Source organism: Pelodiscus sinensis, chromosome 4 (genome assembly GCF_049634645.1).
Source record: "Pelodiscus sinensis isolate JC-2024 chromosome 4, ASM4963464v1, whole genome shotgun sequence".
NCBI lineage: Eukaryota > Metazoa > Chordata > Testudines > Trionychidae > Pelodiscus > Pelodiscus sinensis.
This window is the reverse complement of record NC_134714.1, coordinates 122,721,396-122,747,188: the sequence shown is the minus strand read 5'-3', so window position 1 is coordinate 122,747,188 and position 25,793 is coordinate 122,721,396. Positions and strand designations below refer to the sequence as shown.

Here is a 25,793-nt window from a genome sequence, read left to right as displayed (position 1 = left end):
CTTTTACACATAGCTGAATGGCATCCTGGGATAGGGGTCAGTCCCTTCCCTCTGCCTTGTCTTGGACTCTAGCCTGGCCATGCTTATCCTCACCCTCCAGGAGGGCAGGGGTGTGGACCAGAACATGGAGGTTGGGGAAGCAGAGGAGGACAGCAACAAAACCATGCCTGACAGCCAGGAGGTCATCCTCAACCTTGAACTGCCCCCAGGAGTCCCAGATGTCCCCCAGGGCTTGGATGAGGCTGGGGAAGGTACATCAGGTGAGTTCCATTACTTTCCCTATCTACAGGTAGGGGGCTGCATGCACCTCATTCGGCCTTCTCAGTCTGCAGATCGCACAAAACCCTATGCACATGGAGCGCCAGTCCGGAGCAGACAGATACATGAGGCTGCCACATAGGAACCTGTCGCTCCTTCTCACAAGGTTCCTGCATAGGCCTCTCTTACTCTCAACTCCATGGTGGAACACCTTCCCAACACAAGCCACCACAAAAGAGGCTGTAGTCAGGGAAACACACAGGCATGCTGCACATGGCACAGGCTCATGCCCACACTCTTAGGGCACCATCCACTCCTGCTTAAGCATGGTGAGGTGGAGGAGACTGATCCTCTGCACCGGTGTCTGCCGAGGGAAAGAAGCGGAAGAGGCCCCAGTACCACCCTCCCTGGCAAGCAGTGTCTGCTGCTCACACATACCTCCCCCAACACCCTCTTCTCCAGTGGGCGGGGATCAAAGTTCTCCCTCTGTGGGATGCCGCCAATGCCAGACCCGGTGAATGTGGGACACAGCCAAGCTGCCCCCTCTCATGCCTGCTTGTCCCTGAGACGTGAGAGTAGCAAGGCTCCCTTGGGACATCCATGTCCCTGCAGGATAGTGCCTACTGTCTAGGCCACAGATGACCCTGCTCAAAGCACATTGCCATCATCTGAACTGAGACCCTCAGTGTCAGTTCAGAAATAAGGGTTAGGTTTCATGAACACTGTCTCCTGGGATGACTGCTCTTTGCTCTTTTCTTCATAGCTGGACCAGCTGCAAACATGGCACTTACACCACCTCCTGTGCCATCCTCCCAAACACATGAGAGCTACAAGCACTGGCGACCCCACAATGACTTGGAGTGGGAACATCTGGAGTGCCTCTGTTCCATGAACACAAACTTAGAGGAGGACCACCAGGAGCACCATGCTGACTGTGAGCTGCAGCACAATATTTGGCAGCAGCTGTCCTAACACCAGGAGACTATGTGCACAGCCTACACCAGCACTGTGAAGCACATAGTTGCTACCATAGAGTGGTCCAGCATCTGCCCCCCAGCACCCGCTCCCCTCCAAGTCCCTCCAGCACCCATGCCTACTCCACCCTCCCAACTTCTCCTCCTAGCACCCCCACGCTGTTAAGAGCCCCACACACGAGGTGGTACGACCACCTGAGGGAGGTGCCAGTTCCAACCCCATCCCTGAGCCCCTTCTCTCCCAGGTTCTTTCACCCTTCCCTCCCCAGTTATATATTCCCCAAATAAATTAATGTTTCAAACAAAAAGTGTTTTTTATTTGGTCTGCTGGAGAGGGGAAGGTGGGAAGGGAGGGCAGAGGAATGGAGGGGTGAGGAAGGACAGGTACACACGAGCTATGCAGAGTCCCCTTTTGGGGAGGCCCAGGGGGGAGTGTGTCACAGCCAGCCTTGTCTAAAACTCTCCCTCAAGGCCTCCCAGATGCGCACAGACCCCAGTGAGCGGTGCATGGCTGCTCAAAAGCCCTTGGGAGCCACTCACCCTGGGTACGTCTACACTACAGCGCTAGTTCGAACTAACTTAGTTCGAATTAGTTAATTCGAACTAAGCTAGTTCGAACTAACGCATCTAGAACTAAAAACTAGTTCGAACTAGCGTTTTGCTAGTTCGAACTAGTAAGTCCACATTGAGTGGACTCTGAACAGGGCTTAATGATGGCCGGAAGCAGTGCCGGCAGGGCATAAAAGGAGGACTTAGAGCATGGAGATACTGTCTCAGGCTAGCCGAGGGCTGCGCTTAAAGGGTCCCGACCCCCACCCCGGACACACAGTTCTAAGGGGTGCCCCGCTTGCAAAGCAGTCCTGGCTTGGAGTGCCCTGAGTGCCCACACTGGGCACATCACACCACTCGGCCATCAGCCCGGCTGCACTTGCCGCAGGCTGCCATCTGGGGAGAGGGAGTAATTGGGGGGCTGCAGGAGAGCTTCCACCCCCAGAAGCCCGCAGAGCCAGCCCAGTCCTCCCCATCGGGGGCTCGTACCCCATTCCTCCCTCACCTCCTTCCACTTGCCCTTCCCTAGCCCCCCTTCTTATTGATGTACAAAATAAAGATAACGTTTCTTCCAACATTGACTCTGTCTTTATTGAAAAAAACTGGGGGAGACTGGGAAAAGGAGGTGGGAGAGGGGAAGAGAAAGGCTGGGAGAGGGGAGGGCAACTAACATGATCAGGGGTTGGGAACAGGTCCCAGATGAAGAGAGGCTACAGAGACTGGGACTGTTCAGCTTAGAAAAGAGGAGACGGAGGGGGGACAGGATAGAGGTCTCTAAAAGCAGGGGTTGGGTGGAGAGGGTGCATTCAGAAAAGTTCTTCCTGAGTTCCCATAAAGAAGGACTAGAGGACACCAAAGGAAAGGAATGGGTAGCAGGCTTGAAACGAGTAAGAGAAAGTTGTTCTTGACAAAGCAAATAGTTAACCTGTGGAACTCCTTGCTGCAGGAGGCTGTGAAGGCTACAACTAGAACAGAGTTTAAAGGGAAGTGAGATCAAGTCATGGAGGTTGGGTCCATGGAGTCCTATTAGCCAGAGGGTAGGAGTGGTGTCCCTGCCCAAAGTTTGTGGAAGGCTGGAGAGGGATGGCACGAGACAAATGGCTTGGTCATTGTCTTCGGTCCATCCCCTCCAGGGTCCCTAGGGTTGGCCGCTGTGGGCAGACAGGCTACTGGGCTAGATGGACCTTTGGTCTGACCCAGGACGGCCATTGTAAGCTCAGGGCTCAGTGTCGGGGGTCTCAGTGGACCCCCTTGATTTTCATGCACACCTGGTCCTGGGTGGCCAGGCTGGCAGCTCTCCTGCCCTAGCCGGCCACTTTCCTGTGCCTAGTGCGGAGATCGTGGACGAGGTCCACGATGTCCGCACTAGCCCAGGAAGGTGCCCGCCTCTTGCGGTCCAGGGCAAGCTCCCGGGAGCCGCCAGCCTGGTCCCGGCAAGAGGGGGTGGGCTGGGGGGCATCGGGTGGGTGGCTCTGTGCCGTGCCAGGTGCAGGGTCTGCTAGCTGGGTGCTGGCAGGCTTGCACCTGGCACGGGCACCGTAGCCAGCCCGTGCCCCTTTAAGGGGTCCGGGGCCGGGAGGGGGGCATAGAGTTTCCCTGGTGTTGGCCAGAGTGGCCACCAGGGAAACCTGGGGAGGGCTAGCCTCCCACTAGTTCGAACTAAAGGGCTACACAGCCCTTAGTTCGAACTAGCTAGTTCGAACTAGGCGTTAGTCCTCGTAAAATGAGGTTTACCTAGTTCGAACTAAGCGCTCCGCTAGTTCGATTCAAATTCGAACTAGCGGAGCGCTAGTGTAGCGCATAGGAAAGTTAGTTCGAACTAACGTCCGTTAGTTCGAACTAACTTTCTAGTGTAGACATACCCCCTGGCAGGAACAGCTCTCTCTTGTTCTCTCTCACACAGGTTGTAGAGAACACAACAGGCTGCCACCACCTGGGAGATGTTCCAGTCTCCAAGGTCCATGCAGGTGATGAGACACCAGAACCTTCCTTTGAGGTGTCCGAAGGCACCCTCAACTACGTACACTTTAGCAAAAGCAAAATGCAGGACTATGTAGCACTTTAGTCTTTAAAGTGCTACATAGTCCTGCATTTTGCTTCAGCTACACCAGACTAACACGGCTACATTTCTATTACTACACTTTAGTAAGGCATTTGACATAGTCTCACATGATTTTCTTATCAATAAACTAGGGAAATACAATCTAAATAGGGCTACTGTAAGGTGGATGCATAACTGGCTGGGTAACCATTCTCAGAGAGTAGTTATTAACAGTTCACAATCATGCTGGAAAGGCATAACAAGTGGGGTTCTGCAGGGGTCTGTTTTGGGGCTGGGTCTGTTCAATATAATCATCAATGATTTAGATAATGGCATAGAGTAAGATTATTAAGTTTGCAGATGATACGAAGCTGGGAGCGGTTGCAAGTGCTTTGGAGCATAGGGTCAAAATTCAAAATGATCTGGACAAACTAGAGAAGTGGTCTGAAGTAAACAGGATGCAAAGTATTCTACTTAGGAAGGAACAATCAGTTTCACACATACAGAATGGGAAGTGATTGGCTAGGAAGGAGTACTGCATGTTTAGGGGTCATAGTGGATGACAAGTTAAACATGAGTCGTCAGTGTGACACTTGCAAAAAAAGCAAACATGATTCTGGGATGAATTATCAGGAGTCTTGTGAGCAAGACACAAGAAGTCATTCTTCTGCTCTTCTCTGCACTGATTAGGCCTCAATTGGAGTATTGTGTTCAGTTCTGGGCACCACATTTCAAGAAAGATGTGGAGAAATTGCAGAAGGTCCAGAGAAGAGCAACAAAAATAACTAAAGGTCTAGAAAACATGAGTTATGATGGAAGACTGAAAGAACTGGGCTTGTTTAGTTTAGAAAAGAGAAGACAGAGGGGACATAATAGTGGTTTTCAAGTATCTAAAAGGGTGTTACAAGGAGGAGGGAGAAAAATTATTCTCCTTAACCTCTGAGGATACAACAAGAAGCAATGGGCTTAAACTGCAGCAGGGGAGGTTTAGGTTGGACATCAAGAAAAACGTCCTGCCTGTCGGTGGTTAAACACTGGAATAAATTTCCTAGGGGGCGTTGTGGAATCTTCATCACTTCATCACTATTTAAGAGCAGGTTATACAGACACCTGTCTGAGGTGATCTAGACCAGGGCTACTCAACTTTGGAAGCCCCAGGGGCCACAATGATACTCATAGCACATGCCAAGGGCCGTAACTTAAGTGTAATTGCATATACATGCAAATATATGCAAATAGCTTCTTTCACACTGCTGAGCATGATTACAAAGCACTACCCACAATGTCCCAACTCTCCCAGCACCTTCTCCATGGGGACTAGAAATGCCGACACGCTGTACTTTTCTGTTCCAGCCAGCCCATTCACTTGCGTCTTTCAGTGTTCAGCCTGCCTCCATAGTTGTGGAGCGTGTTCCCGGTGGAGGCCATGTTCAAAGGATCCTACCTGTGGGCCATGTGTTGAGCTCCACGTCAACCCAAACCACACCACAGGCTGCAAACAAATGGGCTGCAGGCCACATGTGTCCCAGAGGCCGTGTGTTGAGTAGGCCTGATCTAAACAGTGCTTGGTCCTGCCGTAAGTGCTGGGGACTGGACTTGATAGCCTCTTGAAGTCCCTTCCAGTTCTAGTGTTCTATGATTCTGTGATGTGGCACCTGCTGAGCCAGGTGTTGAAGCATCCTTTGGAGGGGTCTAGGCATCCTGTGCAGGGTTTCATGGGCCAAGGTTGAGGCTGAATTGCTCACAATGCATATAGGCATGTTCACGTCCCCAACTCTGATGGTGCAGTTGGGGAAAAAGGTGCCATCGTGCATCCTCTGAAAGAAACTAGAGTTCCTATAGACATGGGTGTTGTGCACCTTCCCTAACCACCAGACATAAATGTTGGTGAATCGGCCTCCGTGAGCCAACGGGGGCTGCAGCACCATTGAAAAGTACCCGTTTCAATAGCTGTATTTGAAGACACAGTGGTCAGGGGCCTGGATGGGGATATGAGTGCCCGCCCCCCCCCCCACACACACACAGTTGGGGAAGCCCATGGTGGTAAAGCCAGTGATGATGGGGGTCCATGTTACCCAAGATGTAACAGGATGGTGTTGATGGCCCTTATCAGAGTCACAGGGCTGCTAGAGCTTTCAGGAGTTCACCGATGGCAAGCCCCTTCCCACAGCAGGAGCAATCCCAGCTACCCCCATCCCCATCAGGACTTTGGGACTGAAAAACCTCCAGAGAGGGAGATTCCACCACTCCCCTTTTCTAGGGACCCTATTCCAGTGGTTCACCACCTTCCTGGGACAGTAGCAAAAGAGTCAAGAATGCATGAGCACAGCACTGACAGTCAACTTCCCCACACCAAACTGGTTCCAGATGGAACGATAGCTATCCAGCGAGGCAAGTTTCCAAATAGTGATGGCAACTTGATTTTGGAGGGGGGTTGTGGATCGTTTGTGGGTGTCCTGTCTCTGGAAGGAAGAGGCAAACCACTTGCACTGCTCTAGGAAAGTGTCTTTTCACATGTGCGAGTTCTGGAGTTCACATGCTGGTTGTCCCACCACTCCAAGATGACCCAGTCCCACCAGTTGGTACTGGTCTCCCAGCACCAACAGCAGCAGTGCAGGGGAGGGCTTGGAGGGACTGTGGTGCATGAGGAGCACCTAGGCCTGGGAGAGGGCATCACCCTTTATAGGATGTTCGTCATACTCAAGCAGTGTCATGAGGACGGTCTGCACAAACTTGTGCAGCTACAGCAGGTGCAGTAGCAGGTCTAAGAGCCAGCGACATCTTTGCAGCAGCTCCAGCTTCATGTTGGAAGTCCTTTGGTATCCGCAAGGACAACACCATGTGGCATTTGCTGTCCCTCAAGGAGGTAGGCAATGGAGAAGAGTCTGTCTGAGACATGGTCACAGAGGGGAGCCCCTTTAAACAGAAGCCTCAGCTAGCCTCAGGAAGCAGATACAGGAAGTGACTGCTGGCCTGATGCCTTTCTGTGACGGCACTTTGGGGTACCCCCGTAATGGCACAAACAGACTCCACCAGCCAGTAGAATAGAGGGAGTTTATTGCTTCTCCAGGATACAGTACAGCACAGATGTCATCTGGTTACAGGAACTGGGGCTAAGAGGCCTCAGTGCCCCCCCCTTGAGATGGGGGGGTGGCTGGGCCCTACAATCCCGGCCCCCCTCCCCAGCTCCTTCTCCACTGCTCCCCAGACAGAAACCAACTCACTCTCCTCCAGCCCTGCCCCCCACCCAGGGGCAGCATTCCACCTTCCTTTGTTTCTCTCCCTGGGGGGTAGCTGGTCAGACAGGTTTGGAGCCCCCTTTGCATAATGACTCACCCCCTGCCCTACTGGGCCGTGCTACAGACAGCAGAGGTTGCCCACAGCCCCAGCAAGGTACCCACACTACGTCACACTTTCCCAGAGTGCTTCCAGGGGGCTTAAAATGCGATTCATGCGCCAATCAGTGTGGATGCATTATTTTGATATGGGTCCGCGTTGACTCGATAGGGATTTGTAGTGTGGATGTATTATTTCAAAACAGTTATTTCGGGAGTTATTTCAAAATAACTTATTTAGAAATAACATTGTAATGTCTTACCATATAGTATTTTTATAACTAATCTTTTACAAGGCACATAGCTCATCCTGGATCATCACTTCTCCTAATTTTAATAAACTACTTACTAGCAAATAGTCTTGTGGCACTTTAGAGACTAACTAATACTAACAAATATATAAATGTACACACACAGTGGGTTTTTTTGTGACGGTACGCGCCGGTATGGCATACCGGCACCTTTTTTTGTGAGCACTCGCGCTGTGCCGCTTTCCCCAGGCACAGCCCCCAGCTGGCCCTGGGAGCACTCATGCTGCAGTGCGCGGCTTAGTTGGGCCAACGGGGGGGCTGAGAAGCATCATGCGGCTCCACTGGTAGGGCAGAAAAGCAGTGCATGGCTTAGCTGTGCTGTGCTGGTGGAAAAATGGTTCACAGCTCTGCTGGACTGGGAGTGCAGAAAAGCAGCAGGTGACTCAGCTGAGCTGAGTGGTGCAGAAAAGAGGCATGTGGCTCAGCTGGACTGGGGAGGGCAAAAAGTGGTGGGCAGCTCAGCTGGGCGGGGGAGTGGAAAAGCAGCAGGCAGCTCGGCTGGCCTGGGGGGGTTCAGGGAACCGACACTAGAGGCATAGCAAAGGGGGCAGTTGCCCCCGGGCCCAATGCTAGTTGGGGTGGGACCGGAGCGCACGTTGCACAGGCCCACGTTATGCATAGAACAGAGAGCCGGGAGTTGGGCTACTTGCTGTCTCCCTGTATACACTGCAAGCTGAGGCAGCCGGTCCTGTGGCAGGAGCAGCCACTTTAAAGGCAGGATTACCTTATCCCGTTCCGTCCCTCCGGTGCCTGGCTCTGTGGGAGAGGAATTTGGTTGGGGGAGGAGGGCACTGGGGGTGCTTGGCTCTGGGGGATGGGTGGGAGGATTGGCATGGGGGGGCTTGGGTGACAGGCTCTGGGGAAGGGGTGGTTGCATTGGAATGGGGGGAGCTGAAGATGCCTGGCTCTGAGGGAGGGGTCAGTTTTGGTCCTGGCAGTGCTTTTTTTGTGACGGTACACCCCTATTTTCCCAGCATACTGTAAATGAATGGCATTCCCCTTGGGAGTACCGACACCTATTGGCATTTTCCTGGGGCGGCTTGGCCCCCCCATGGAGGCCCAATTGGAATACGTGGGTATTAAAGGTGCCGTGACCACATTTTGGGAACTGTCACACTCGCAGTCTGGTTTCTGGACGGATGTTGAGTTCCTCTCCAATTCAAGACCTCCTAATTAACATTGGGAAGGAATCTGAGACACCCTTGTAAGAAAACCGTGTCTAATTTGCCTGATGAGTAGCACAAAAAATCCCTGACCTCTCAGGAAGACTTAGTACTGACAATTCTAGAACTAAAACACACTCTTCTGTCAGTGAACTAAATAAAGGTACGCTACAACAATCTCAGCACATCATCTGTGCACAGAGAGTCAATCTGTCTTACCCAACAGTAATATCATATGTAAAGGGCTTAATAAGAGTGTTTCCATCTTTCAGGGTTCCAGTGCCTCCATGCAATCTCATCCTGGTTCTCTCAGTGCTCGTGGGCCCTACCTTTGAACTGAAGTCTGAGTTCTTTTCCCTGCTTGTCACTGAAAACCTCATTCTCGGTAGCAATTAGCTCAGCAAGGACTGTAGAAGAGATGTAGTAACCAATGGATGATCCTCCCTGTACATTTTTCTATCCAGACAGGATGTTTGCAGGTCAAACATATTGATGTGGAGGACTCCAATACCCTGCATGGGATCCTGCTGGAGGGACTGCTCCAGTAGCAGTCTCTTCAGAAATCAACATCTGCCACTCAAACACACATTCCCCCTCCAGCAGGCAGGGATAGAAGTTCTGTCTGGGGGGGATGCTGCTACTTCCAGACCCGGCATATGTAGGGCACAGAAGGAAGCTGAGCCACCACATCCTCCTCCCCCCCCCTCCCACCCACAGGCTCCTGGCCTGGCTGACAACTTCCCATGCCTGCTTGCCCCTGGGATATGGAGGTAGCGTGGCTCTCCGGGAATATCCGTGCTCCTGCAAGGAAGTGCACACTGTCAAGGCAACAGATGGCCTTACTCAAAGTACATCATCATTGTCTGAACTAAGATCTTCGGTGTTGTTTCAGAGATTAGGGCTAGGCTTCATGCACAGAATCTCTGGAATGACTGCCCTTGTCACTTTTCTTTGCAGCTGGCCAGCTGTGAGAGTGGCATGCTTCCATCACGTCCCATGCCATTTTCCTGACCCCGTGAGAGCTGCTTCAGGGTGTATGGGGGTGGGGTGGAAGGTGGGAAGGGAGGCAGGAGAAAGGAGGGGTGGGGAACAAAAGGCACACAGGGGCAATGCACATGCCCCTTGTGGGGAGGCCTGGGGGAGAGTCTCACAAGTGGCTTTAGCTGAAACTCTCCTTCAAGAGCTCTTGGATGAGCACAACCCCCCAATGTGCTCGCCAAATGTCAGTGGTGCCTGGCTGTTCATAAGCCCTGGCCAGCTGCTCAGTCACTGCCCCCCACCCTGGTAGAAAAGTCTCCCCCTTGTTCTAACAAATGTTACGGCGCACACAGCAAGCCACCACTACCTGGGGGATATTCCAATCACCAAGGTCCAGGTGGGTGAGGAGACTCCTGAACTATTCCTCGAGGTGGCTGAAGTCACCCTCCACAACCATGCTGTACCTGCTGAGCCTGGCACTGAAGTGTCTTTGGTGGGGTCCAGGTTGCCCATGTAGGGCTTCATCAGCCAGGGGAGCAAGGGGAAAACTGCGTTGCCCAAAATGCAAATGGGCATGTTGATGTTTCGGACCCTGATGGTGCAGTCAGGGAAAAACATGCCAGCATGCATCCTGTGAAAGAAGTTCAAATTCCAGACGATGTAAGCACCATGCACCTGACCTAACTGTCTGTAAATCAGCCCTTGTGGTCCACAACGGCCTGCAGCATGATGGAAAAGTACCCCTTCCTATTGTTCAGAGGCACAGTGGCTAAAGGCCAGGATGGGGATGTGGGTGGGGTCTACGTTGCCCAGGGTTATGAAATTCTACAGCAGGATGTTGTTGATGACCTTGACCACCTATAGAATCATAAGGCTGCAAGAGACCTCAAGAGGTTGAGTTCAACCCCTTTCCTAAAGTAGGATGAACCCTAACTAAACCATCCCAGCCTGGGCTTTGTCAAGCCGGGACTGGAAAACTTCTAGAGATGGAGATTCTACCACCTCCCTAGGGAACCATTCCAGTGCTTCACCACCCACCTAGTAAAATAGTAGAAGAGTCAAAACTGCATGAGCATGGCCCCAGCCATTGATCTTCTCACACCAAACTGGTTCTTTAAGTGCTTGCTCGTGTGCATTTGAATTAGGTGTACATGCGCTGCTTGCACGGTTTCCGGAGCCTTCTTTCCCCAGCAGAGGGGGATGTCAGGTCCACAGGGTTTCAATCCTTGTGTGACTTGTGCTAACCTATGCCCATGTCTCTTGCCTAAAGTGTCTGGGGGAGGGCCACCTTACAGAGTCCTGTAAAATCTGGAGAGGTTTCAAGCTTCGCACTAAGAAGGAATGTGATTCCTGCCTAAAGATGCTCCTCACAGAGTCCACACTACAGCCAGCATTGGAATGAGCACTGGCAGTACGAAGCACACCAGTGTCGGTGCACGAATCCGCTGCAGCATTGATGCACACCATACCTCGGCACCACAAAAGACTGCAGCACCGAGGCACTGGTCTCAATTCTCGGTGCCAAAGAAGAAGAGGCAGCACAGAGGGGTATCCCCTGGGAAGCAGGAGCATGGGGGGCACCATCGAAACCATACCCTGTCAGAGGGCTTGCCCCCTCAGCACCTGGAGGCTCCCGATCCCTTCAGGCATCGTATGAGTTCGATGCAGCCAGAGAATCCAGTCTAGGAGAGGACTCTCCAAGTGGTCAGGCCATCGACCCCTGAGACTTTCAATGCTATGATAGAGCTTATAGAGCTCACTACCTCACCAGTCTTTTCCCCAGCACCGGACCTGGTCCTGTGTCAAACCAGACACTCGTCACAGATGAGTTATCCGTCCTCAGCATCAGTGGCCTTGTCGGCACTGGGAACTTCTTTGGCATTGGTGGCCTTGTCAGCACCGGGAAACTCATCAGCACCGATAATAGTGTCGGTGCCAGAGGGACCGACCTCTTCAGCACCGGAAATTCTGACACCAGGAGAGGGTAGGATCGGGTTGACGGATTCGATGGCACTGTATCATAGCGTACCGACCACGTTGCCCCTGATACCGATGGGACCTCCTGCTCCAGTTCATCAAGGCAAACCTGAGTCGAAAGTGCAGCCCCAGCCACTCTCTCGGGCACCTTCATTGGTGCTGCTGTAGTCGGCATCAGACTACTCATCAGAGTCTGACATGGAATCAGTGCAGTCCGGTGCGTCTTCACGCAGGTGTTCCTTGCAGCACTGATCCCAGCATCGGGTACCAACCCCAGCAGATGTGACCGCCTCCGATGCAATGACAATGGCCCTTTTGGACCCCCTGGACCTATCATCAGATGCAAGGCCTGATGCCGTCCACCCAGGGCTCCAGGTTGTCACATTCCAGGGGTATGCCGTCTGCAACCCCCTTGTCCAGGGCTCCCGCCTCAAACTATAGAGGCAGCCACGTCCCCACGTCCCCACCCTAGTATTAGCCTGCAATAAGGGAGTCCTCGTCGTCCCTCCCCCAGCCAGGGTCCTGGCTGACCCTGCTCCACCCATGCCCTCCACGGATGCTAGGGCCCACAAGGACCTGCTGCCCAGATTGGCAGCCAATTTGGGAGTACAGGCAGAGGTTGTGAACAAGGACTCAGATCTGATGGTGAACATTTTGTTTGCTGATGCAGCGCCAAGACTGGCATTGCCGCTTAATAAGACAGGGTATGACTACACTACAAAGTTAATTCAAACTAACAGACGTTAGTTCGAATTAACTTTGATAGGCGCTACACATAGAAACTGCTAGTTCAAACTTAATTCGAACTAGCGGAGCACTTAATTCGAACTAAGTAAACCTCATTCTACGAGGACTAACGCCTAGTTCTAATTAAGTAGTTTGAATTAAGGGCTGTGTAGCCACTTAATTCGAACTAGTGGGAGGCTAGCCCTCCCCAGCTTTCCCGGAGCCCTTAAAAGGGCACGGTGCCCGTGCCAGGTGCAAGCCTGCCAGCACCCAGCCAGCACACCCTGCACCTGGCACGGTACGAGCCAGCCACCTGCTGCCACCCAGCCCTCCATCTCTTCCCAGGACCAGGCTGGCGGCTCCCAGGAGCCTGCCCCAGCCCGCAGGTCTAGCGTGGAGATCGTGGACCTCATCCACGAACTCCGCACTAGGCACAGGAAAGCGGCCATCTAGGGCAGTATAGCTTCCAGCCTGGCCACCCAGGAGCAGGTTTGCATGAAAATTAGGGTGGTCCATAAGAATGGCCGTACTGGGTCAGACCAAAGGTCCATCTAGCCCAGTAGCCTGTCTGCCGACAGCGGCCAACAATAGGTACCCCGGAGGGGATGGACTGATGACAATGACCAATCCATTTGTCTCGTGCCATCCATCTCCAGCCTTCCACAAACAGGCCAGGGACACCATTTCTACCCCCTGGCTAATACCGCTCCATGGACTCAACCTCCATGAATTTATCTAACTTCTCTTTAAACTCTGTTCTAGTTCTAGCCTTCACAGCCTCCTGCAGCAAGGAGTTCCACAGGTTGACTATTTGCTTTGTGAAGAAGAACTTTCTGTTATTAGTTTGAAGCCTGCTACCCATTCATTTCATTTGGTGTCCTCTAGTCCTTCTATTAGGGGAACTAATGAAGAACTTTTCTTTATGCACCCTCTCCACACTACTCATGATTGTATAGACCTCTATCATATCCCCCCTCAGTCTCCTCTTTTCTAAGCTGAAAAGTCCCGGTCTCTTTAGCCTCTCTTCATATGGGACCTGTTCCGAACCCCTGATCATTTCAGTCGCCCTTTTCTGAACCTTTTCCAAGGCCAAAATATCTTTTCTGGGGTGAGGAGATCACATCTGTACACAGTACTGAAGATATGGCGTACCATAGTTTGATACTTCCCCTCATCCTTCTTCCCCTGGCTTCCCCCTTCCAGCTACCTCCTCCCAGGTTTCCTCCTCCCCTCTCCCACTCTCTCTCTTCCCCTCTCCCACCCCCTTTTCCCAGTCTCCCCGAGTTTTGTTCAACAAAGAGAGTTTCTATTTTTGAACACACATGTCCTTTATTTTTTACATCAGGAAGGGGGGCTAGGGAGGGGTAAGTAGGAGGTGAGGGAGGAATGGGGTACAAGCCCCCGATGGGGAGGACTGGGGTGGCTCTGCAGGCTCCTCAGGGTGGAAGCTCTCCTGCAGCCCCCCGATTGACACCCTCCCCCAGATGGCAGCCTGAGGCAAGTACAGCCGGGCTGATGGCCGAGTGCTGTGATGTGCCGAGTGTGGGCACTCAGGGCACTCCAAGCCAGCACTGCTTTGCAAGCAGGGAACCCCTGAGAACTGTCTGTCCGGGGTGGGGGTTGGGTTCCTTTAAGCACAGCCCTCGGCTAGCATGAGGCAGCAGCTCCACGCTCTAAGTCCTAATCTGATGCCCTGCCGGCACTGCTTCCGGCCATCCTTAACCTCGGTTCAGGGTCCACTCAATGTGGACATGCTAGTTCGAATTAGCAAAATGCTAATTTGAACTAGTTTTTAGGTCTAGATGCACTAGTTCGAATTAGCTTAGTTCGAATTCACTAATTCGCATTAAGTTAGTTCAAATTAGTGCTGTAGTGTAGACATACCCACAGTGTCTAAGATTGCCAACAATTTGTGACAGATGCCAGCATCAACCCTGCCTACCCAGAAAGGAGTTGAGAGGTGTTATTTTGTCCCCCAGGCGGGGCATGAGCATTTATACTGTCACCCGACTCCAGGTTCTCTGTGGTGCAGGCAGCAGGGCAGAAGGAGAGTCAGGGTCAACTGGAACCTACCTCTAAAAGTAGGGACCTAAAAAAACTGGACCTTCTGGGCAGGAAGACGTATGCTACAAGGGGCCTTCAGCTGCGCATTGCCATCCAACAGGCAATGATAAACACCTGGCTGATGGTGGCCAAGTTTAAAGAACGCCAGCCCCAAGACTCCCGCCAGGAGTTTGCAGCGCTGATGGAGGAGGGTAGGGTCATCTCCTGAACAACATTTCAGGTTGCACTGGATGCGGCAGATTCAGCAGCTTGCACAATGGCCACGGACATTGTGATGTGCCATAGGGCCTGGTTGCAGGTCTCCAGTATACCTCTCAAAGTGCAGAATACTCTGCAGGACTTGGGGTCTATTCTCTTGAAGGGACAGGTCTATTCTCTCAGCAAACAGATGCCAGACTACGTAGTCTGAAGGACTCTAGGGCCACTCTTAGATCTCTGGGAATTCACATCCCGGCCCCGCAGAGGCAGTCCTATAACTCTAGACCGCACGGGAGGCCCTCCTACCAAGGCTACGGGTCCAACCAGGCAAATCGTAGGCCTAGAAATAGTGGCAATAATAGTGGCAATGGGTGTAACACGAGGTGCAGGTATTGCTCAGACTCGGAAAGGAGAGGAGGGCCACCCCCTTCTCAACAGCCCAAGTACTCGTTTTGAAAGTACGCCCAAGGACAGAGTACCAGTTCCAGTTTTAGCTCCCCCCTTTGGGGACAGGCTTTCCCATTTTTACCAGGCCTGGGCCCAGATTACAACCGACAGATGAGTTCTCAGCCTGGTGGCAGTGGGATATTCTATCCTTTTCCATTCCTTGCCACCCCCTATTCCTGTCCCTCTTCAGGGACTCCTCTCACAATCTCTTTTGAATCAAGAGATGCCTTCGCTCCTCCAGTGGGAGGCAGTGGAAAGGGTTCTTCAAGACTTCAAGGGAAAGGGGTTTACTCCTATTACTTCCTTATCCCCAAATCAAAGGGAGGCCTAAGACCTATTTTGGACTTAAGGGATCTCAACGCCTTCATAACAAAAGCAAAGGTCAGGATGATCACATTATTCCCTCTCTGGAGAAAGGGGACTGGTATGCTGCCCTCGATTTGAAAGACACATTTTCATATTTCGATAAGACCTGCCCACAGGAGGTTTCTCAAGTTTACTGTGGGGGCAGGAATACTACCAGTTCTCAGTCCTTCCCTTCGGACTGTCCACAGCACCAAGGGTTTTCACAAAGTGTATAGCCACCGAATCTGCTTTCCTGAGGAGATGCAGAGTTCAGGTGTTTCCCTATCTGGACAATTGGCTTATCGGGGCCGCTCGAAGGAACGAGTATTGCAATACATAGACCTCATCAGAAGTCTCCTCGTAAATGAGGAGAAATCTACCCTGGTACCACCTCAAGTTATAGAATTTGTGGGAGCCCACTTGAACTTGAGTACATCCATGGCCTCCCTTCCCAAGGCCAGGTTCCTAGCCATGGGTTAGCCAGGGCTTTCAATGAGGCTCTGGCTCCATGGGACTTGAGCCTCACAGTTCCCCAAGAAGTCATCCAGTTGCTCAAATGGTGGATGCGGGGAGACGTGGTTTGTGCGAGGAGTACTTTTCATGAGCCAGAACCTGACAGCAAAATGCATCGAACACCAAATGGGGAGCGCATCTGGGTGACCATTGGACCCAAGGAATGGGGTCCTTCAAGGAGCTCCACATGTCAGGGAGCTCAGGGCTGTCAGGCTGGCCTCCTGCATATTCTTGTCTGACCTGAGGCACGAAGTGGTCTGGGTCCTGACGGACAGCACGGCAGCAATGTTTTATATCAACAAACAGGGTGGAGTTCGCTCCTCTCCTCTGTGCCTACAAGCCCTACTCCTTTAGGAGTTCTGTATAGCTCACAACATTCATTTGGAAACTGCGTACCTATTAAGGAATGGGAATGCCCTGGTGAACATACTCAGCCGCACTTTCATAGCACACAAGTGGTCCCTCAAGGGCGAGGTGCTTGAGAACATCTTCCAGTGGTGGGGTCATCCCCAAGTGGATCTCTTTGCTCCTCACAGGAACAGGATGTGTCAAGACTACTGTTCTTACCTGAGGCAGGGTCCTGTGGAGATGCATTCTTGACCGATTGGTCCCCAGTCCTCCTCTATGCATTCTCCCAATACACAAGGTCCTCATCAGGGTAAAGAGGCTGAAGGTTATGGTCATTCTGATAGCGCTGGAATGGCAATATTGGTTCCCTATCCTCCTCAACATGACCATAGCTCTACCCATGGTGCCAGATCTAATCACCCAGGACCTGAGGGCGGGATGGATATGCCACCCGAACCTGCCATCTCTCCATTTGGCGGCATTGTATATCCATGGCTGACAGAAGTGGAGCAAGCATGCTCAGAAGGGGTGAGGAGGATCTTGTTAGAAAGTAGGAAGCCCTCCACTCAGCCAAGTGGAGACATTTTTCTGAATGGGCGTTACAGAAGGGAGTGCATCCCTTGCAGGCACACATCCCACTGATCCTTGACTATCTCCTGCACTTAAGACAAATGGGCCTTTCTCCATGCTCCCTTAGAGTACACCTGGCAGCTATAGGGGTACGTCGAGACTACATGGCTCCGTCGACGGAGCCATGTAAAATAGTTTACTCGGCATAGTCAGTGAAGCAGGGATTTAAATAATCCCCGCTTCATTAAAATAAAAATGGCCACCGCACTGTGCTAATGATCAGCTGATCCGGCACAGCACGGCAGTCTAGACGCAGCGCAGTTGGCAACTGAAGCCTTTGTCGACCGCTCCGGTATGCGTCATGAAGTCAACTTTTGAACCAAAAGGTCTAGACAAAACATATCCCTTTACCTCTTCTGACAAATCTGTCTCAGAAACAAGACTTTCTCCAGCCCAATCCTTATTCTCTGCACCAATGGCCTTGAGGTTCAGCACTATGGATAGACCCAGCACATCAGGTACAGCACTGCCCAAGATGCTGGCACCATATAAAAGGGTGCACTTGGAGCCCAAACAAAAACAAATGGCACTGATGGCACCGGCCACACCACCAAGCCTATGTAAACTCCACTTGGCACCAAAGCTGCCAACTTTGTCGGCACCTGTCTTGGTTCCTAAGAGACCTTGTACTGATATGCCGCCTCCTGACCAATTGTTGCGACCTGAACCAATGGCACCAAGTAGTATGTGTACCTCTGTACCATCCCAGAAGTATCTACGACATAAATCTCCTATCAGGAGCTGTGTTTCACCAGCATTGTTATCCCCAGGCTCCTCCATACAATCCGTACACTCACCCAGATCACTGACTCTGTCTCGCTCCCCAAGTGAGGCAGCTATTTGTCTTCCCAGCACTCCAGCACAGCACAAAGAGCTCCATCCTAGGACTCTGGGCCTATTACATACACATATACACCACCACCACCACCATCCTGGTATGCATATCATTACACATACCCACCTCCTTCTTACCTTGGGCAGTGGCAATCATGGGAGTCCCGTCTTCATAGGAAGTGTCATCATATTGCACCTTCCACAACATCCAGAGAAGCACCTCATTCTCCCCAACCTACAACATCTATAACAATACAAAGCCCCAATCCAGATTGAGATGGAGGACTCTTTGTCTGAGGGTGAAGACAGGTCCCCTGTGCATAATTCTTCATCCTCACCAGACGAGACAGTTATATCCACCACCCTACTGATAAGTCTAAGAAGTTTCAAGAACTTTTTAAAAGGGTAGCGTTAGCAGAAGAGCACAATTTACAAGAGGTTCAGGAAAAACAGTACTGCCTTCTGCGAACCTTGCAACCTCCTACCTCCTCCAAGATTGCCCTCCCCATAGACAAGGCTATTCTGGACCCACAGACATCTGGCAGACCTCGGCATCCATCATTCCAACCAACAAGAAAGCAGACCGAAAATACTTCGTTACACCAAAGGGAATGGACTTCGTTTTCACTCACCCTCCACCAAACTCCCCGGTGGTCAATTCCATTAGGCACAGAGCCAGATAACCCAATATTATATCAACACCACAAGACAAGGACTACAAGAAATGGACCTTATGGATCATAAAGTATACTCCTCGTCCACTCTGCTCCTTAGAGCAGTGAATTATACCACCATGCTAGCAGATTATGACTATTGCATCTACTTCAGACTTCAAGAGCTTATATAATACTTACCTGAACACAAGAGGCCTATCCTCTTTAACATTATGCAGAAGGGCCGCACAATTTCTCGCACTGCACTACAGTGTACAATGGATATAGAAGACACAGCTGCACGCATCACAGCCTCAGCTATTGTGATGCAAAACATATCCTGGTGCCAAGCATCAGGGTTACAGAGGACCTTGCAACAGAAAGTCAAAGACCTACCTTTCGATAAAAAATCTCTTTGCTGCAAAAACCAATTAAATACTTCATTCAATGAAGGACTCCTGCACCACCCTCTGGACACAGGGGATGTACACGCCCCCATTTAAGAGACCCAGATACAGCAACTACCTGTGTAGAAAGGTAAACTACACAGAATGAGGTTAAACCAAAATCAAAAGGTTAAATTTCCTGCAAGCTGCATGGGCATTTTTCAAAGACACCATAATAGAGGCTTAAATTAAATGTATACCCCATATTTAAAAAACAGAACCAAAAAGCTGCCACAGCTTAACCACTAAGTAAAAGAAAGCATTGTTTAAAAAGAGGAAATTAAATCATAGTGAGGAAAATAGAAAGGAGCATAAAGGCTGGCAAGAGAAGTGTAAGAAGTGTAAAAATATAATTAGGAAGGCCAAAAATCAGTTGGAAGAATAGCCAGCCAAAAACTGATAAAGTAATAGCAAATTGTTTTAAGTACATCAGAAGCAGGAAGTCTGCTAAACAAACTCCCTCCCAGAGTATTAGGCAGGTGTAAGGAGTAGAGTTTGGAGTGGCAGGGGGAGATATTGAGCTCTGGGCATTCCAGGCACCACCAAAATTTCTTCAAACCTGCTGCTCCTGTCTAAATGTTGGCACTGTAATAAAAGCTATTTAAGAAAGGGTAGAATAACATGAAGGCTTATTCAGGGGAAACATGTTTTAGAATGAAGAAATTCAGCCAGAAATAATCCAAGAGTTTGTCTTCAGAACAAAGACAAATTAAACTGTGTAGATTACATATGATTTCTTTTTTCCTCTTGTATAGATGATTTTTGAAAAAAAAAAAAATATTGGAACTCTTCCATGTACTATTGCACCACCTACTGCAGAAGAGCTTTTACACAGTATCAGCTGGTTGGAAAATGAGAAGACCCAAATAGAATTCATCCAGGTAACATTTGCTTCTTGACATGATTCTAGATCCTGTATAATCTTCTGTTTTCAAAAGGCTAATATTATGGAGGGGATTATTAGGGATGTTAGCATATAGTTGAGTAAACTATTAAACAATAAACCTATGCTTATCGGTTAAACCTGGGCTTATCAGAAGAAGAAAGAGGGGAGGGAGAGTGGGAGCCAGTGCCCATGAGAAGCTGGCTTTAAGCAGGCTCCCCACAAGCACCAAATCTGCCTGCTCCCCTCATCCTCGCACTGCTGCCTCTGATAGAAAGGAAACAGAGTGGAGCATGAGGGGGGCAGTCTGCAGCTGATATATGCAGGGAGCCAGATCTTAAGCCAGTTCCCCGCATGTATTGGCTCCTGTGGACTGTCTGCCCCCCTTGCTGCCTCCTAAAGAGGCAGCCAGGGATGGGGTGGGAGGCAGTAGCCGGTGCTGGGGGAAGCAGGCTTAAAAGCCATTTCCCCCCCAGCACCAGCTCCGCAGTGCCACCTGCTCCTCCCTGCACTGCTGCCTTTGTCTCCGTGGAAAATAAAGCAGCTTCTGTCCGTGCGTTGCTCAAACCCCCTATGGACAGAGGCTGCTTCACAGCAGCCTCCCTGCCCTCTCACCTGCAGCCTGTCTCCGTGGGGAGCTTGGACCCCCATGGACAGGGGCTGCTACCAACCTGTGCTGCTGTGTCTTTATCAGAGAAAGCAGTGTGGGGCAGAAGGCAGCCAGTCTGAGCGGGGAACTGGTTTTTAAAGTGGCTCCGCTTGTGTGCACAAGCTCCTGCCTTCCACCCCATGCTGCTGCCTCTGATACAGAGGCAGCAATGTGGGGTAACAGGGGGCTCCCTAGGATTGGAACTGGGAGCACACTGCTTGTTGGCCCCGCCCCTGTGGACTATCAAATAGTCATGTAACCAATAAGATTTCATGCTGCTACTCGACTATTCAGTTACACTATATCTATCATCCCTAGTGCTTACATTGGTTTTATAAGCTTCAGAGGGGTAGCTGAGTTAGTCTATAACAGGAAAAAGTTAAAAAACAATGAATAGTCTAGTAACACCTTAAAGACTAACAAAACATGTAGATGGTATGAGCTTTCGTGGGCACAACCCACTTCTTCAGATGACTTATTGGGTTTATAGTTATGCCTGTGTTGAGTTTTGCACTTAAATAAGGGATTCAACCTCTGTTATGTATGGAGGATGCAGTATAACCTCCCCAAATTTATCACATTTATTCTTTGAATACTACGTTAATTTTCTGAGAATTTACAAGTAAATCTCACAATTAGTTTTACTTAAAATATAGTTTTGAACTGGGTTCTTTTAAGAAATTTAGCACTGGTCAGATCTTTCCTGTGACCTAAAATGATGTTAATAATGAAATAAAACAGACTCTTTGACATTTTCTTAATATAATGTATTTGCAATTTTATATATATTTGAATAAATTATGTTCAAATTAAGCTAAATTATTAATCATCTATGTATCAGATTGTTATGATTACAGACAGGGTCAACACAATAGTTTAGCTCATTCTTAAAGGGAGCCATTGTTACATCAGAGGTAACCAATCATAATACTCCCTCTCTAGCCAGTGTACATTCTGGGGGTCTATTAGCTGAATGACTCAGAGACATGAGAGGAACAGTATACACCTTCAAGAGATCCTCTTGAAAAGGGCTTTATTCCGGAGGATCGCGCCAGTCTAGACGCCTTTTTCCGGCTTTTCCCCAAGCCGGAAAAAAAGCGGCGGACATGTTTATTTAAATCCCGCGGGGGATATTTAAATCCCCCGCGGATTTCCCTATTCTGACTTACCTGCTTTGCATGACTTTTCCGGAATTAGGGGCCAATCTAGATGTAGCCTTCCAGTTTGACACACATCCCTGCTGACCTTTCTAGCCCCTTTGTATTCCTTCTTATGCCTCTCCAAATATATGAATGCAGCACATAGCTGCTTTCCTCTTTTCTTGGCTGACCCCATGGTGCTGTTTTCTGGTTCTGGTGGTGTCAAAGGCAGAAGTTAGCGAGAGCAGTGCTATGTAATAATATTAGGGGAAGGTTTGGCATATGAAAAGCCATAATTTCTACTCTGTAAAGGATGACCCTGCACTCCTGCCTCAATTTCATTGTAAAAAACATTACAAAAAGCTTGCAGTTTCTCTTTGCATGACCTCTGCATATTCCCACTCTTGGAACTGGCACTGACTCCAACAGCAGGATCCTTTAGAACTATCAGAACTAAGAGGCTTCAGTGTCAAAGGCCTCTTCAAATAGAAGGATCTGAAGTCCATTTTGCCTCTTTGTAAGTTCATGGTGTAAATGCTATAGATAGCGCAATGTGCCAGGCATTTATTCTTCCCCTACGCACTTGAGACAATTAATATATACATCAGATGCCAGGAAGACTGCTAAGAGATGATAGTAGGCACCAAGCCCCTTTTAAACTCCTAGTCAGTCTAAGAGGCTGTTGTAAGCCCATCTACCCATTAGTCTCTACTCTGCTCCAAAAACTTCTCAGAGACCTCCTGGCTGGGCAATCATTAATGCAGTTTATTTTCAGGATGCAGTTCCATCACCTTCTCACCACATTAATCTTGGGGGTTTCAGCCTTAGGGACTTCTCAGTCTGTGCAGTTAGGATGGAAGCACTACCACTCTCTTGCCTTCCCCCTTGGGCTTCCTTCTCTTGAGACTTTCATGTAGCCCTGGGCTAATTAGATTGGCAGTTGTTTCCCCTTTGCCAACCAGTTGCAAGTTTCTCTAGCTAGCTCCCAGCTAGTTTTTCCTTAATTGATAGCTGGTGTGACATAGGCGGAGTCAGTATTTCTCATTTAGTATCTAGTCACACATCTCCACCCCTTATCTAACCACTAGGTTTGTCCTTGCCAGTTACCTCTACCAGATGGGACACTATGAGGGAGTTCACCTTCTTTGTGTGATCATCAAATCAAATCATACAATCATAGATTGGAGTAAGAAGTGACCTCAGGAAGTCATTAAGTCCAACCCTCTGTTCAAAGCAGAACCAGTTGTGGCAGCCTGAGAGCAGGGGGCAGCGGAGGCCTAATTGAAGGCAGATATGCGGGGAGCTGGGTATGCAGTTTTATGTTCCCAGTATAGGCTGCCAGAGATTGTAACCCAGCCAGTTCAACACCTCAAGCCTATCTGTCATCAGCCTGAAGGGAAGGCTAATCAGAGCACCTGAGTCCAGTTAAGGCTGATGGGTGCACCATAAATAACCCTCCCTCAGGCAAGGCTCGGGGAAGGAGTGGAGGGACAGACCAGAGGAGAAATGAAGGAGAACAGAGCAGCCCAGCACAAGAGACTGACCCTAGGCAGCCTGCAATAAAGCCTGACCGAAGGCATCGGTTCTCAGGAAGGGTTGGGGAAGTGGCTCAGGGAGGGGCTGCTATTCTGTAGGGTAAGAGCCAAGTCTTGCAACCCACTCAGGTCTATTCTCTCCCCCTCCCTCCCCGTAGGGCCCTGGGCCAGAACAAGTGGGCTGTGTCTAGACTGCATCCCTTTTGTGGAAAAGGGATGCAGATTAGACACAGCGCAATTGCAAATGAAGCAGGGATTTAAATCTCCCCTGCTTCATTTGCATGAACATGGCTGCTGCTTTTTTCCGGCTCGGGGCTTTACCAGCAAAAAGTGCTAGTCTAGACGGGGATCTTTTGGAAAATAAAGCCTTTTCTGAAAGATCCCTTATTTCTAATTTTAAGAGGAATAAGGGATCTTTTGGAAAAGGCTTTATTTTCCAAAAGATCCCTGTCTAGACTGGCATTTTTTGCTGGCAAAGCCCCGAGCCAGACAAAAGTGGCAGCCATGTTCATGCAAATGAAGCGGGGGAGATTTAAATCCCTGCTTCATTTGCAATTGCGATGTGTCTAATCTGCATCCCTTTTCCGCAAAAGGGATGCAGTCTAGACACAGCCCTGGGTGGGCTGCCTGCAAGAAACAGGGAGGCCCTGTGGACTAACAAAGGGACTGACCTCCCATACCCTGGACTTGACTATGATGAAAAGGGCTCTGATAGGGGGATACTCTTACCTTCGTGGCAGTGATAGGGATGCTGCGAGCCTCTGAGGCACACAAAGAAAACCCTGCCAGGAAGCGTAGAACCCAAGGCTACGTCTACACTGGCCCCTTTTCCGGAAGGGGCATGTAAATTTCACCAGTCGTCGTAGGGAAATCCGCGGGGGATTTAAATATCCCCCGCGGCATTTAAATAAAAATGTCCGCCGCTTTTTTCCGGCTTTTAAAAAAGCCGGAAAAGAGCGTCTACACTGGCCCCGATCCTCCGGAAAAAGCGCCCTTTTCCGGAGGCTCTTATTCCTACTTCAAAGTAGGAATAAGAGCCTCCGGAAAAGGGCGCTTTTTCCGGAGGATCGGGGCCAGTGTAGACGCTCTTTTCCGGCTTTTTTAAAAGCCGGAAAAAAGCGGCGGACATTTTTATTTAAATGCCGCGGGGGATATTTAAATCCCCCGCGGATTTCCCTACGACGACTGGTGAAATTTACATGCCCCTTCCGGAAAAGGGGCCAGTGTAGACGAGCCCCAAGGGCTTAGCCCCAACTGGCCACACAATCCTAATAAATCATTCCGGTCAGAGGTTTGTCAAACCTTGCCTTCAGAAAGCACCTCTAATGATAGAAATTTCACCTTTTTCCTATGTAAACCATTCCAATGCTTCACCATCCTCCTTGTGAAATAGTTCTTTCCCAATATCCAACCTAGACTTCCCCCACTGCAACTTGATACCATTGTACCTTGCTCTGTCATCTGCCACCACAGAAAATAGTTTAGCTCCAATCTCTTTGGAACTCCCCTTAAGGAATTTGGAGACTGCTATCAATTGCCTCCTCACTCTTCTTTTCTGCAGACTAAATAAGCCCAGCTCCCTCAGACTCTCCTTATAAATTATGTGCCCCAGCCCTCTAATTATTTTTGTTGCCCTCACCGGACTCTCTCCAATTTGTCTTCATCCTTTCTGTAGTGGGAGTCCAAAAACTGGAAACAGTACTGAGTAGAGGGGAATAAACACTTCCCTCAGTCTGCTGGTAATGCTCCTACTAATGCATCCCAATACTCCATGGCTGTGTCTAGACTGCACCCCTTTTGCGGTCACGGCGCAATTGCAAATGAAGCGGGGATTTAAATTTTCCCTGCTTCATTTGCATGAACATGAAATCAGGAATAAAGGATCTTTCAGAAAAGGCTTTATTTTCCGAAAGATCCCCATCTAGACTGGAGCTTTTTGCCGGCAAAGCCCCGAGCCAGAAAAAAGTGGCAGCCATGTTCATGCAAATGAAGCGGGGAAGATTTAAATCCCCGCTTCATTTACAATTGCACTGTGTCTAATCTGCATCTCTTTTCCGCAAAAGGGGTGCAGTCTAGACACAGCCCATTAGCCTTCTTGGCAACAAGGGCACACTTTAAACTCATATCCAGCTTCTTGTCCACTGTAATCCCGAGCTTCTTTTATGCAGAACTGTCACTTAGTAGTTTTGGTCGCCAGCATGTAGTAAGATTCTTCTGTCTTAAGTGCTGGATTCCACATTTATTTTTATTGAACCTCATCAGAGTCTTTTGACCGAATCCTCCAAGATTCTTCTGTCTTAAGTGCTGGACTCCGCGTTTGTTTTTATTGAACCTCATCAAATATCTTTTGACCGAATCCTCCAATTTTCTGAAAAAATGAGGAAGAATGGCTCTTGCGCTAGAGGGGGGGTTTGCGCAAAAGCTTCTTGCACAAAAATGGCCCCTAATTCATTATGCAAATGAAGTGCAGCGATATTCTACTCCGGAGTCTGCAGTATAGACATAGCCTGAGGGTTCGGTCCATCTCATCATCCAGATCATTAATGAAGATGTTGAACAAAATATGTCCCAGGATTGGCTGCTGGGGCACTCCACTTAATACTGGATGCCAACTAGACATCAAGTCATTGATCACTACTTGTTGAGCCTGATGATCTAGCCCCCTTTCTGTCCACCTTATGGTCATTTCATCTACAACATAATTCTTTAACTTATTGTCAAGAATACTGTGGGAGACCATATAAACTTTGCTAAAATCAAGGTATATCATGTCTACCGCTTTCCCCATATCCATAGA

The 25,793-nt window shown here is 49.8% G+C and overlaps 1 protein-coding gene and 1 long non-coding RNA gene across 2 annotated transcripts in view; one reads left to right on the top strand and one right to left on the bottom strand.

Annotated features, from left to right (window-relative positions):
* LOC142829257 (uncharacterized) overlaps positions 1-18,604 on the bottom strand; it is a 36,923-nt gene extending 18,319 nt beyond the window's left edge. Inside the window, exons 1-2 of the long non-coding RNA XR_012903691.1 lie at positions 18,546-18,604; positions 17,830-17,935 (exon numbers count right to left, since the gene is read on the bottom strand). This is a non-coding gene — a long non-coding RNA (uncharacterized LOC142829257). The remainder of the gene's footprint in view (positions 1-17,829; positions 17,936-18,545) is intronic.
* The window catches only part of LOC112547202 (solute carrier family 9 member C1), a 384,930-nt gene that overhangs the window by 228,685 nt on the left and 130,452 nt on the right, over positions 1-25,793 (top strand). The window contains exon 20 of the mRNA XM_025188925.2: positions 19,546-19,671. Within this exon, the coding sequence (XP_025044710.1) occupies positions 19,546-19,671 (126 nt within the window). The remainder of the gene's footprint in view (positions 1-19,545; positions 19,672-25,793) is intronic.